Source organism: Gastrolobium bilobum, unplaced genomic scaffold (genome assembly GCF_033153095.1).
Source record: "Gastrolobium bilobum isolate Gb01-03AN ecotype WA unplaced genomic scaffold, APGP_CSIRO_Gbil_v1 utg6012, whole genome shotgun sequence".
Taxonomy (NCBI): Eukaryota; Viridiplantae; Streptophyta; class Magnoliopsida; order Fabales; family Fabaceae; genus Gastrolobium; species Gastrolobium bilobum.
In genome coordinates this window covers 139,045-151,842 of record NW_026898430.1, presented here as the reverse complement: position 1 = coordinate 151,842, position 12,798 = coordinate 139,045, and the positions used below count along the sequence as shown (strand labels likewise).

At 33.9% G+C, this 12,798-nt stretch overlaps 2 protein-coding genes across 2 annotated transcripts; one reads left to right on the top strand and one right to left on the bottom strand.

Moving 5' to 3' along the window:
* Positions 1-5,592: 5,592 nt before the first annotated feature.
* LOC133316291 (proliferating cell nuclear antigen) lies at positions 5,593-7,554 on the top strand. Its single transcript, XM_061518029.1, has 4 exons — positions 5,593-6,114; positions 6,649-6,801; positions 6,906-7,003; positions 7,161-7,554. Exons 1-4 carry the CDS (start codon positions 5,796-5,798, stop codon positions 7,389-7,391), a joined length of 801 nt encoding a protein of 266 aa, XP_061374013.1. The 5' UTR covers positions 5,593-5,795; the 3' UTR covers positions 7,392-7,554.
* A 1,602-nt stretch (positions 7,555-9,156) lies between these two features.
* LOC133316293 (probable sugar phosphate/phosphate translocator At3g11320) lies at positions 9,157-12,105 on the bottom strand. The gene is made up of 4 exons (XM_061518031.1): positions 11,659-12,105; positions 10,676-10,779; positions 10,300-10,528; positions 9,157-9,303 (listed from the first exon to the last, which is right to left on the bottom strand). The coding sequence occupies exons 1-4, from the start codon at positions 12,103-12,105 to the stop codon at positions 9,157-9,159; spliced, it is 927 nt and encodes a 308-aa protein (XP_061374015.1).
* Positions 12,106-12,798: the final 693 nt, after the last annotated feature.

Here is a 12,798-nt window from a genome sequence, read left to right as displayed (position 1 = left end):
ACACACCAGACATCTTGTGTCCAAACACCTCAGCAAAATGGTGTTGTGGAACGTAAACACCAACATATTCTCAATGTGGCACGAGGATTGTTGTTCCAAGCTAAGCTCTCCTTAAAATTCTGGTATTACTGTGTATTGCATGCAATTCATTTGATTAATCGAGTTAGCACTCCTCTCCTTGATGGTAAAACTCCATTTGAGGCACTTCATGGAAATTCTCCATCATTTGTTCATTTAAGAGTCTTCGAGTGCCTTTGCTATGCAAATACTCTCGCTGCTATGCGCACAAAGTTTTCACTGCGTGCTCGCAAATGCATTTTTCTTGGATATAAAAATGGTACAAAAGGGTATATTTTACTTGATTTAAGCTCCCATCAAATATTCACTTCACGAAATGTTATCTTTTATGAAACTCATTTCCCATTCCATGTAAACCAGAATGATTCAACACAAACAGACATTGTAAAACCTATTACCCCAGCTTCCAGCTTCACTGATGATCCTTTCAATCTCTCACCTACCTTTCCTAAGCCTATACCCATATACTCAGCACCTATCTCTCCAAACCCAATACCCAACAATCACAACAGCAACCAACCAAACCAAATTCCTCATATAAGAACCTATGATCTACCAGATAACTCTCCTCGTCGTTCCATAAGACAACGACGTACTCCCTTCTACCTTCATGACTTTCAATGTAACATAACACAAAAGACTCCTTATCCTTTAGCCTCTGTCCTCAATTATAATTCTTGTTCATCTTCTCATGCCTCTCTTTGTTTTACCCTCAACATAATCACCGAGCCTTAATCTTATGCTGAAGCTTCCAAGCATGAATGTTGGCAATAGGCCATGGTTGCTGAACTCGATCCTCTTAAAATGAACAATATATGGTGCTTCACTGATCTACCACTAGGAAAACATCTCATTGGTTGCAAATGGGTTTTCAAAATCAAGCTTAAGGCAGATGGTACCATTGAAAGACATAAGACAAGGCTGGTTGCCAAAGGATATACTCAGCTTGAGGGTGTGGACTTCCTCGATACATTCTCCCCAGTGGCTAAGGTTGACACCATTCGTATCTTGCTATCAGTAGCCACTGCGAGGGGGTGGATATTGGAACAACTTGATGTTAATAATGTATTTTTGCATGGAGAACTCAATGAGAAAGTTTACATGTTGCCACCTCTTGGCGTTAGAACTTCTCATCCTAATCAAGTCTACAAGTTACAGAAATCCTTGTATGGATTAAAGCAAGCAAGTAGGCAGTGGTTCTCACGCCTTAGCACATCATTGATCTCTGTTGGTTTCAAACAGTCACATGCTGATCACTCTTTGATGATTAAATCACGAGGAGAGTCCTTTACAGCTCTACTAATATACGTAGACGATATTGTACTTGCAGGGAATGATAAGTCAGAAATATATTCAGTGAAGAAATTTTTTGATGCTGAATTCAGGATTAAAGACCTTGGAAATCTGCACTATTTCTTGGGTCTTGAGATACAACGTTTAGAAGATGGCTTATTAATAAACCAGTGCAAATATGCACTGGAACTCATATCTGACGGTGGGATACTAGGAGCTAAGCCATGCTCCACTCCCTTGGAACCAGGTTCCAGACTAGAACGCGATAAGGGAAAGCCACTTGAAGATCAAGCTAGCTATCGAAAACTCGTGGGTAGGTTGTTATATCTAACAACGACACGTCCTGACATCTGCCATGCTGTATAACAGTTGAGTCAGTATGTGTCCAACCCCACTGATTTGCACATGAATGCAACTTTACATGTTCTGCGCTATTTGAAAGGAGCACCTGGGAATGGATTGTTCTATTCATCTAAGAACAATTTAGAACCTAGTGGATTTGCTTATTCGGATTGGGCAACATGCCCGGATAGCATACACTCAATAACTGGATATTGTGTCTTTTTGGGAACAAACTTGGTTACTTGGAGATCGAAAAAGCAAGGTACTGTATCAAGGTCTTCCTCTGAAGCTGAATATATGGCCTTAGCTGCAATTGCTTGTGAGTTACAGTGGACCAAGTTTTTGCTTGAAGACTTAAATGTGAGTTTGTCCAAGGCAATACCGGTTTACTGCGATAATAGATCAGCCATTTATTTGGCTCACAATCCAAGCTTTCATGAGAGATCAAAGCATATAGAGATAGACTATCATTTGATTCGTGAAAAGATCAATGATGGTTTAATTCATCTTTTGCCAATATCATCAGAATCACAACTAACAGATTCGTTTACTAAGAATTTATCTGCTGGGCCATTCAAGTACTTGATTAACAAGTTGGGTCTTCGCAACATCTACCTCCCAACTTGAGGGGGGATATTACAGATAGCTATACGAGCTCCATTCTCCTACGATCACGTACTGATGGAGCTGTGTAGTTATTTATTCAGTTACTATTTAGTTATTATAACAGTTTCAGTTAGATTTAGTTATCGCGTTTTTAGGATGTAGCTCATGTATATAAGAGCATTAGTAGTTAACTCATTAGTTAGATTTTCATATTTTTCTCTTCAATCAATCAATGAGAATCCAAAGTATTCTTCGAGTTTATTCAGTTTCTATGGGTTTTGTTAGCTTGAGAAAAGATAAGCCCTATATATATATATATATAAGAGATAATTTTACCTTCTATAACATAATAAACATCAAACCCATTTATTAAACTGAGATAGATCATTCACTCAGTTCGGATAACATATAAATTAAATTTATATAAAAATATATAATAAACATATAAATAAAAGTAATATGACTACCAAAATGATCTGAGTTACATTCCAGTTCCCTTTTTTTAAGTGCCAATTTTGAATCTCAAAAGTACTTATGGTGGAATTTTTTTGCACAATTTTCAAAAATTGTTTCATCCAAAAAACCAATATCGAGTTAGTTAAACCCGATTTGTGATTGGTTCGATAGTTCTTAACTGGATTGTATGTATGATCGGTAAATTGATTGAACTGAACTGATTAATAATGTGGTTCTACTTGTCCGATAAGTCGGATTAGGTCAATTTTAATAACATTGATCTTGTGTATCCTAATACAAATTATATTTTGGATTTCGATTGATAATTTTTTTTTTATTTTGATTCCCGTGGAATGAAAATTTTCATTCAACTCCTGAAATATATTGGTAAACATTTGCGGTACTGAGTCTTAATGATAGTTAGGTGCGATGTCATGTGAGTAATTTTCTTTATGATTACTTACCCGATACCCCAACTAACATGTGACTTGGCATAAACTATGAAGTCAGTGTACTATATATACTTTATATCTATGTTGCACTGACATCGATACGGAATATGAGATACGATACGACACGATATTTCAACATGTTAATTTTTAAAAATGTCAATTTTCGACACGTTAGGACACATTTTGATATTCTATAATATTTTTAATTTATATAGTGTATATTACATTTAATATTCAATAATTTAATAAAAAATAAAGTTAAACTTATAATATCTATTAATTTTGCAAAGAAATATAAGATATCCCAAATGTTTATATTAAACTCAATAAAATAGTAATCGTAATCCAATGAATTTAATAGTTGAAACTCAAAATGCAACGCAATGTAACCTTTCAACCTTTTTTGAGTCTTTGCAATAAGTATTGGAGTGTCAAGAAGTGTCAGAGTATCGGTGAATATGAGAAGTGTCGGACACGACACGTGTGAAATTTTGAAGTGTCGGTGTTTCATAGCTTTATATGATAGTTATTTTATTATAGTGATATATATTTTTTCAGATGGAGAATCTAATGGTACATTTAAACTTGTATATTGGGGAAAAGATAGATAAGCTATTAATGTTTCTATTTAATATCATTTTTGGTTACTAACGTTAACGTCGTATTAATTTAGTCAATGAAAACTTTAAAATAAATCCACTTTAACTAACACAACAATACTAATTAATTAATTACGCAACATCCTTTTCATGGTTTAAATGGGTTAAACTAGTCAAAACCAAGACTCATTAACAGGGTTAAAATTGTAATGTGCTTTTTTCTTTCCTTTATTTCCAAAAAATAAATAAAATTGTAATGTGTGTGTATAAAGTGTGGGCCTATGAAGATAGATCTGTTAATGGAACTAACAGATATGAGCCCAATACTATTAATAAGCAATTTTTTTTTTCAAACAAAAGTAATTTTTATTTATTACGTGTATTTGGATCTAATTTTTTTTAAAGAAGTAAAATTAAAAAAATTGAAAATAATATATATTTTTTCTATAGCTAAGATACCTTATTTATGAAAAAGAGATAAAATCTAAATATTTTTTCAAAATTCAATTTGTTCTAATCCCATTCTACCATTACAATCACATATCATTTTTAAAAATTTTATATATGAAAAGTACTTATTAATTTTAGGTTCGCTTTTTCTGCAGTTACTACAGATAAGTTATCTGCAGTAAGCCCAATACGACGTCATTTTAGGCCAAAATCATGGTAATTTTTGTAATTTTAATTTATTTCAGGGTTATAATAGTCTTTATATTTATAATTTTTTAAGATTTCAATACCAAAACGACGTTGTTTTGAGAATAAATGCAGATAATTTATTTGCAGTAACTGCAGAAATATTTTTCCATTAATTTTAACATGAAAACAATTTTTTTTACTCAAAAGACCTTTTTATATTCTCCATCCAACTGCAAGATAATCTTAATTTAAAAAAATTAAAAAATAAGCCATAAATGTTTTTAAAAAAATTCCATACAAAGGAACTCTAAAATTGGTTCTCAAAAGTTTTGAATTTGATTCCCAGAATACACATTACACAATCAACTTGTATAACTTTCAAACAAGAGTGTTCATCAACCAATTCAAATCGCGGTGACCGAATTGAAAAATTAATAATTGAATAAATTGAAAATCGAAAAATCGAAAATAAAACAAAACTGCAAATTTTAATTGGATTAGATCGATTTTCGGATTGATTAATGAAAACCGATCCAATACAAACCGATCCAATATATAAATTCTCCTATACTTACTTGGACTTCCCCCCAATCATAATCCAAAAATTTATAAACTCAAGACCCATTAACCCATCACTAAACTCAAGAAAAAATATAGTCACATCTCATCAACAAAATTTCATCTATGTAAAGCTTCATATATTGCCAAAAAAAAAAACTATATTATCATTTATTGATGCTTTTGTATTTCAAAAATAAAATAAAATTACAAAGTCAATATATACCAAAGATGTTATTTGCACAATAATCATAAAATAAATTTTAAGATTTTCAAAAAATTGAAAACCGATCCAACCCAAATCGAAAAAATTTGGTTTGGATTGGATCGGATTTGAAAAAAATTCAAATCGAATGGATGATTACATAATCAAATCGAAAGAATTGGATCGAATAATTTTTGCTTTCAAAACCGATTAAATCCAGACTGCGAACATCCCTACTTGCAAATGTCCCACAAAATTTCCTTTTTTGGGTATATAAAAAATAAAATAATATTCTACATTTATTAACATAAACCCTACAGAAAGAAAAAGAGAGAGAAGAAGAAAAAAAAAAAATGACCAAGAAAAGAAGAGAGTTCCCTCCATACATTCCATAAAAAGTCATGGCGGGAATTCAATTATTTCAGCCACTCCCGCCAAGAGGTTCCAGAACCTTCCACTATATAAACCCTTTCCCTCCCCTTTTCTTCCCTCTCATTTATATTTTCTGAGAAAATCGAACCTTCAAAACCCTAACCCTAAGGAAGTGTTACCAAGTCTTCGATCGATATGTTGGAACTTCGTCTGGTCCAAGGTTCTCTCCTGAAGAAGGTGTTGGAGGCCATCAAGGAGCTCGTGAACGATGCGAACTTCGATTGCTCCGCCACTGGTTTCTCTCTCCAAGCCATGGACTCCAGTCACGTAGCACTGGTGGCTCTGCTTCTCCGGTCGGAGGGATTCGAGCATTACCGCTGTGACCGCAACATCTCCATGGGCATGAACCTCAACAACATGGCCAAGATGCTGAAATGCGCCGGAAACGATGACATCATCACCATCAAGGCCGATGACGGCAGCGACACCGTCACCTTCATGTTCGAAAGTCCAAGTACGTTTCGTTTTCCCGAACATTTGTTTTTGTTTTTGGAATTTTGGTCTAAATTCAATGTTTTAGGGTTTGGTGTTTTCTTTTTTCTTTTTCTCTTAGTATGGTGTGGAATTGTGTTTGTAGGTCTTGACTGAGTACGAAGCATCTCTGATGTTTTTCGTTTTCTTTAGCAGCGATTTGTTCTGTTTTGAAAGTTTCTGCCTCATTCATAGCTGTGTTCGCTTTGGAAAATGTAATCTGAAATTTCTTACGATATTTTAGGGGTAATTCTTTAAGGAATATGTTACCAATGAAATGATGTTTGCAGCAAACTTAATTGTCCCAGGCTTCCCTAAATTTTAGGGTTTTAGTGTTCAGTTTTATTGAGGTGAGGTGTGTGTTTGATTTCATGTGTTGGCATTATACTTCTGGTAGTATTACTTGTGAATTTGGCATGTAAAATTTATGTTAATAGTGTAGGATAAAATCCAAATTCTGAAGGATAATAATTTTTGAATTTTCTAGTCTGATTTATTTTGGGTCTATGTCTTAAAGCGCAAGACAAGATTTCTGATTTTGAGATGAAGCTGATGGACATCGATAGTGAACACCTTGGAATTCCAGAGGCAGAATACCATTCTATTGTTAGGATGCCATCTTCTGAGTTTGCTAGGATCTGCAAGGATCTCAGTAGTATTGGTGACACTGGTAATCAGCTTTGCTCATCAATTTCAGGGGTTTCATAATGCTTGTCCGTTTTCTAATGGAAATTATTCTAAGAAATGTTGTTTATTTTGTGATTTATGTTGTAGTTGTCATTTCGGTTACTAAGGAGGGTGTAAAGTTCTCCACCAAAGGAGATATTGGAACTGCGAATATAGTCTGTAGGCAGAATACTACTGTGGACAAGGTAAGATGTTGATTTGCTTCTTATTCTCTGCTCCAACCGTATGTGTTTTTTAAGCTTTATATAATTAACTCTATTTGTTTTTATATTCATGTTTATTAGTTTAAATGCATGCTGATTGACATTTTTATATTGGTTCTTTTTGTGGGTTAATATGCAGCCTGAAGAAGCCACTGTCATAGAGATGCATGAGCCTGTGTCTTTGACATTTGCACTGCGATATATGAACTCTTTTACGAAGGCAACACCTTTGTCTAACATAGTTACCATTAGTCTGTCAAATGAGCTGCCAGTTGTGGTTGAGTACAAGATTGCCGAGATGGGTTATGTGCGGTTCTATTTGGCTCCCAAGATAGAAGAGGATGAAGAAGAAACTAAACCCGAAGCTTAGCCTGTTTAGTTGTTGGATTAGTATATTACGTTTTGTAATTCGTTTGAAGTTGTAGGATGCCTTTATACATCTATTGAAGATATTTTACTTGGGCAAAAGAATTGGGAATCTATGAATGCTATTGGCTCCTTGCCACCTCATTTTCCACCATTTTATTGTTCTTTAGACCATTGTTAAATCTTGGATGTGTACTTTTCATACTAACGCATTTTTGTTTTTAATATTTTCATGAATTGGAAGAATTGTGTGACAAAATGTTGAATCCTAGCAAAAAGCATGAACTTGACATATTTGATTGCTGATAAGCTCTTTACCGTAATCATGCTCAACAAGTTGAAGAGCAAAAGCCTCAGTGACTGAAGCTGCCATAATGTAAAGAATATTAAATTGAGGCACTTGATCATTGTAATAATGCACAAAAATTTATAGGTAAAAAAATATTATACCAGAGTTAAAGATTAAAGGCAAATATTACATAGAATCAAAGTTTTCTGCCGGTCCACTAAATCGCAAATCCTATTCCAAACCTAATTCCTAACATTTGCTCAGCAACTTAGTTGATTCTCTTCACTGCTCACGATTGCTTAGGCATATAGTACAACTTCCAAACCTTGGATGTGTACTTTTCAGTTTTCATACTAACGCATTTTTGTTTTTAATACTTTCATGAATTGGAAGGATTTTGTAATAAAATGTTGAATTCTAGCAAAAAGCATGAACTTGAGACGATCCTTTTTAATTACTGATAAGCTCTTTTACCGTCATACTCAAGTTAAAGAACAAGGGTCTTAGTGGCTGAAGCTGCCACAATGTATAGAATATTAAATTGAGACACTTAGTCATTGTATATGATGACACTTAGTCATTGTATATGATGGACGGACACGACACGATATGGGATACGGGACACGACACGCTGATACGTTAATTTTAAAAAATGACATATTGCGACACATTGGGATACTTTTTGATATTAAATAATTTTTTTAATATAATTTATTTCTAATACATATAAGTTATAACAGTCCATAATAAGTCATATAACCAATTAAATATTCAAATTTTATAATATAAATATAATTTTTTTTTTTTTTGTATTTTTCATATCAAATTTCATAATAGAAAAAATTGATTTATAAATGATTTTTTTTATTTTTAGTTAATAAAAAAAAATTAAGACTAAAAAAAAAAAAACGTGTTGGAACGTTGATCACGTGTCGAAAAAAGTTGACTATGTGTCGAAAAAATGTGTCGGAGCATGTCAGAGAGTTGATCGCATGTCTTAAAATATTGATCGCATGTCGAACGTGTGTCCGCCGACACGCATTTTTTTTTTAAAAAAAGTCGGGATAACAGAGGTCATTGCAATATGCACAAAAATTAAATCATCTTCCATTAAATTTATAGGTAAAAAATATAATAACAGAGTTAAAGATTGAAGGCAAATATTACATAGAATCAAAGTCTTCTGCCGGTCCACTAAATCGCAAATCCTATTCAAACCTAGTCCCTAACATGTGCTCAGCAACTTAGATTGCTCATGATTGCTGGGGCATATAATACAACTTGCAAGTTAAAAATTTGTCTAAATATGAACAATGGCTCGCTGAAGGTGTAAACTTTTTACATTTTCAACGAATCAAATATTAAATTTTAAAAGTATTTTGTAAGGAAACATTTTCAATGGTTGAGTGAGCAGGTTAAAAAGTGGATAAAAGCAGTGTGATCTAATGAGGCAAAATTTGGGTTAAATGAGTCATGTATCTCATTTACTCCGTTTCTTGGCTTCACTATATAGGATAACTCCAATAACTGTGAGAGAATATCCAAGCATTCCAGTCACTGATACAGGATTTCGAAATATCAAAATGGAGATAACAACTGCTACAGCTCCTTTTGCATTTCCCAGGACCTGGCAAAGTCACCATATGTCTTCATGTTAATGATGTACAATATCATCATAAAAAAAATGCATGGTTATATGTGAACTAGTATCACCAAATTATATTATTACCTCAATCAAACCTTCTCCCCTATTTAAACTAGAACTCGTTTATATGAGGTTGAAAATGTCAGGAACTTGGCAATTCATCATGCAAAAGCTAACATGGTCAAAACTCCAAAAGTAAAGGTCCAAAACAGTATATCAAAAGAAAAAGGGGGAAAAAAGCTTCCAGGAATGTAGCTTTTTTAAGCCAAGACAACCTTTATAATCTGTGTAAGACTTTCAGATAAATGGAATGAATAGAATACAGAGTGATAAGCAGATATCATATGAGCTCAATTGATCAACTCATAAATCTTTATGTTTATGCATCATATTTCTCATAGCAAAACAGTTTTGTAAAAGCCCTTTCCAGTGGATGTTCCATTTTGCACTTCAAACTGAACATTGCTGTCTAATGTAAAGAACCTTGGGATACACCACCTCAAAAGCTAGCTCAAGGGGTAGGAGTGTCCAAGGCCTTATAAACTCTACATTAGTTACACATACAACCAATGTGGGACTATATATCTCAACACACCCCCTCACGCAAGAGCCCTTTAGGCTAGAAGCGTGGAATTTGCACAAGCCCAATTTTTTGGTTTATCTTTTTGTGCTTTTTATTTTAATTCCACTTTAAAGTGGGGGACAGTGAGACTCTGATACCATGTAAAGAACCTTGGGATACACCACCTCAAAAGCTAGCTCAAGGGGTGAGAGTGTCCAAGGCCTTATAAACTCTACATTAGTTACACATACAACCAATGTGGGACTATATATCTCAACATCTAATAAATAAAAAGCGATAAAATAAGTAGCTGAGAATAAAGAAATAGTAGTTCCATATCTAATTATTTTTAGGAGAATTGATGATTTGAGAAATTCCTATAATTTCAATGGGGAAAGGGAGAGAGGGATGATTACCTGAAGTGTTAATGCACTGGTGTGCTTTGTGACTAAAAAATTGGTCAAATTGACAAAATATGCCAATGCAGAATTGAAGATAAGCAACCACGTAATACTTGAATCATCTCTGGCAAGTTGAATTGCAATTCCAACTACATCTTGCTCCATTATAATTGAAGCTGGAAGAAGGAACGCAACAGCCACTGGTGCCATGTACATAAGAAGGTTCATAGAATTAAGCTTTTCCCTGAGAAATCAAAGATACCATTTTAGTACCAACCTGGCCAAAAATCTTCAAGATACAATGTTATGCATGACACTCATTCAATCAGCAGTGCATTATAAGAAACCACCAATGTTCTAATAGAATGGTACCAAAGTTTGAGCACATTACCCTTCAGAAGAAAGCAAGACCCCTTGAAGTACTGTTTTGAGTGCCCTGGCTGCTGTCGCACCGATGCACATTAAAAATCCAAATAGATGAAAACTCGGTTCTCCCTTCATCCATGTAACATAAGAGAAAAGATACAATAAAAATCAATAAATGTAGCTTGTAACAACAAACATAAACCCATTTTCATCCACAAGAATGACATAACATATAGACACCTAGCAAATCGGACATAAGAAAAAATTATACCAAGTAGTGGCAACTCCTCCAATTACCAAAATTATTAGGCAAAAACTAATTCAGAGCATATTTTCAAAATGAAAATTCAAAGAAATAAAAGAAAATCTTATATATTACTCTCAAATATATAACATTGTAAAGGGCAAACTCCATACACAAAGTTCCCCAACTAATACTAAGGGCAAAGGGAAAATCCTGGTGTACGAGATTCCCCGACTTGGGAAGATAAGAGTTAGAATTGATTGCACGCAGTCTTACCCTTGTATAACCTTGCATTTTTGTTGTTTCTCATGTTTGAACCCATGACTTACCGGTTGCAAGGAGCACCCAGGCTTGCTCTGGTTACCAAACTAATATATAACATGATAAACAACTTAAAAATAAAGAACTAAAATTGCTTGCCCTGCTCAAATTCACAATTTCCCAACCATAGAAAACAAAATATGTATACAAGTACATGATATATTTCCCAAAAGTTTAAAGCTGCACGGGCCCATCAACAATTCAGCTTTTTATTAGAATTAGAAGAATGGAGGTGTAAGAATCAAACTCTATACCACTTGCTCATAAAAACTCTTAACACAATGTTATGAACCAACTTTTCCAAAAATTTAAAAGGTTAGATGAAATCCCATGAATGATTTTATTATATAATAAGAGATTTATATTATATCTAGCATTATACAACACAAAACAAAAACAGACACCAAAACAAGAAAGTGATAAAGAGAGATGAGAAGAGATACCCCACTAGCAATCATAACACCAGTAACAACAGGGATGAGAGTTATGTATGTGAGCCAACTCTCTCTCCTGAGGGTCATCAGGTAAGCAAACACTGCCGTGAAAAACGGCGTGGTGGCGCCAACCGCTTGGTTAAATGACACAGGGAGGTAACGGAGAGAGATGTTCCCTCCCACCACAGACAAGCAGAATATAAGTCCTAACGATGATATCTTCATAAATTGCACACGTGACCGCACAGTTTGCATTGGCACAACCTTGAGCCATGATATGGCAATGTAACTGAGGATTGAACATGCCATCATGTGGCACAGAGTTAAGAATATTGGGTACTTGAACCCGTAGTTGCTTAACAAGTACTTGTTCAACAACAACACTCCAATGTTTGAAGCATACCAGAAACTTATCAACCCCACCGTGAAGAGCCTTCCAGACATTGAAACCTTCATTGTAATGTGTCAATTGAGGTAACGTTATTAGTGCTAGTTTTTTTTTTTCTTTTTTCTTTTTTGTTTCTTAGAGACCAAAATGGTGTTGAAAATCTGGGAGAAACTAAAGGGGGGAGATAAAAAAAAGTTGAAGTTTGTAACTTTGATGGATAAAGAGAGGATTTTGATAATGTGGGTGGAATGAAGGGTGGATTGAAGAGATGGGTTTTGGTTTTGGGAGGAAGGAGGAGAAAGGGTGAAGAGAGAGAAAGAAAAAATGGATGATGCAGAGTGAGAAGCTCTGTGAAGGTGAAGTGTTTGGAGAATGTTATTACTGAGTCCTATATCAGAGGGGATATTATCAGTTATACTATTATCAAAATAATCAGCTTTTTATCCAAAAAAAAAAAAAAAAAAAAAAAACTTTTTAAATTTAAAAGAAGAAGAAGTTGTTGTTGTTGTTTTTTACAGTTAAGCTTGCATTGCATGTGTTGAATAATGTCTACTAATAAACTGGATATGTAGAATTACATTTTGAATTTACAAGAATGACAATAAGAGAATTTAATCTGGAAAGGGGAGTTGAATATAAGAGTTTATTTTGCATTTAAATTGGGATACAAATTTATATATTTGAGATAATCTATTATATTATTCATTTCTAATTTGTGGTGACTGTTAGTTCCTAAAAATTAGGAGTAATGATCTTTAATA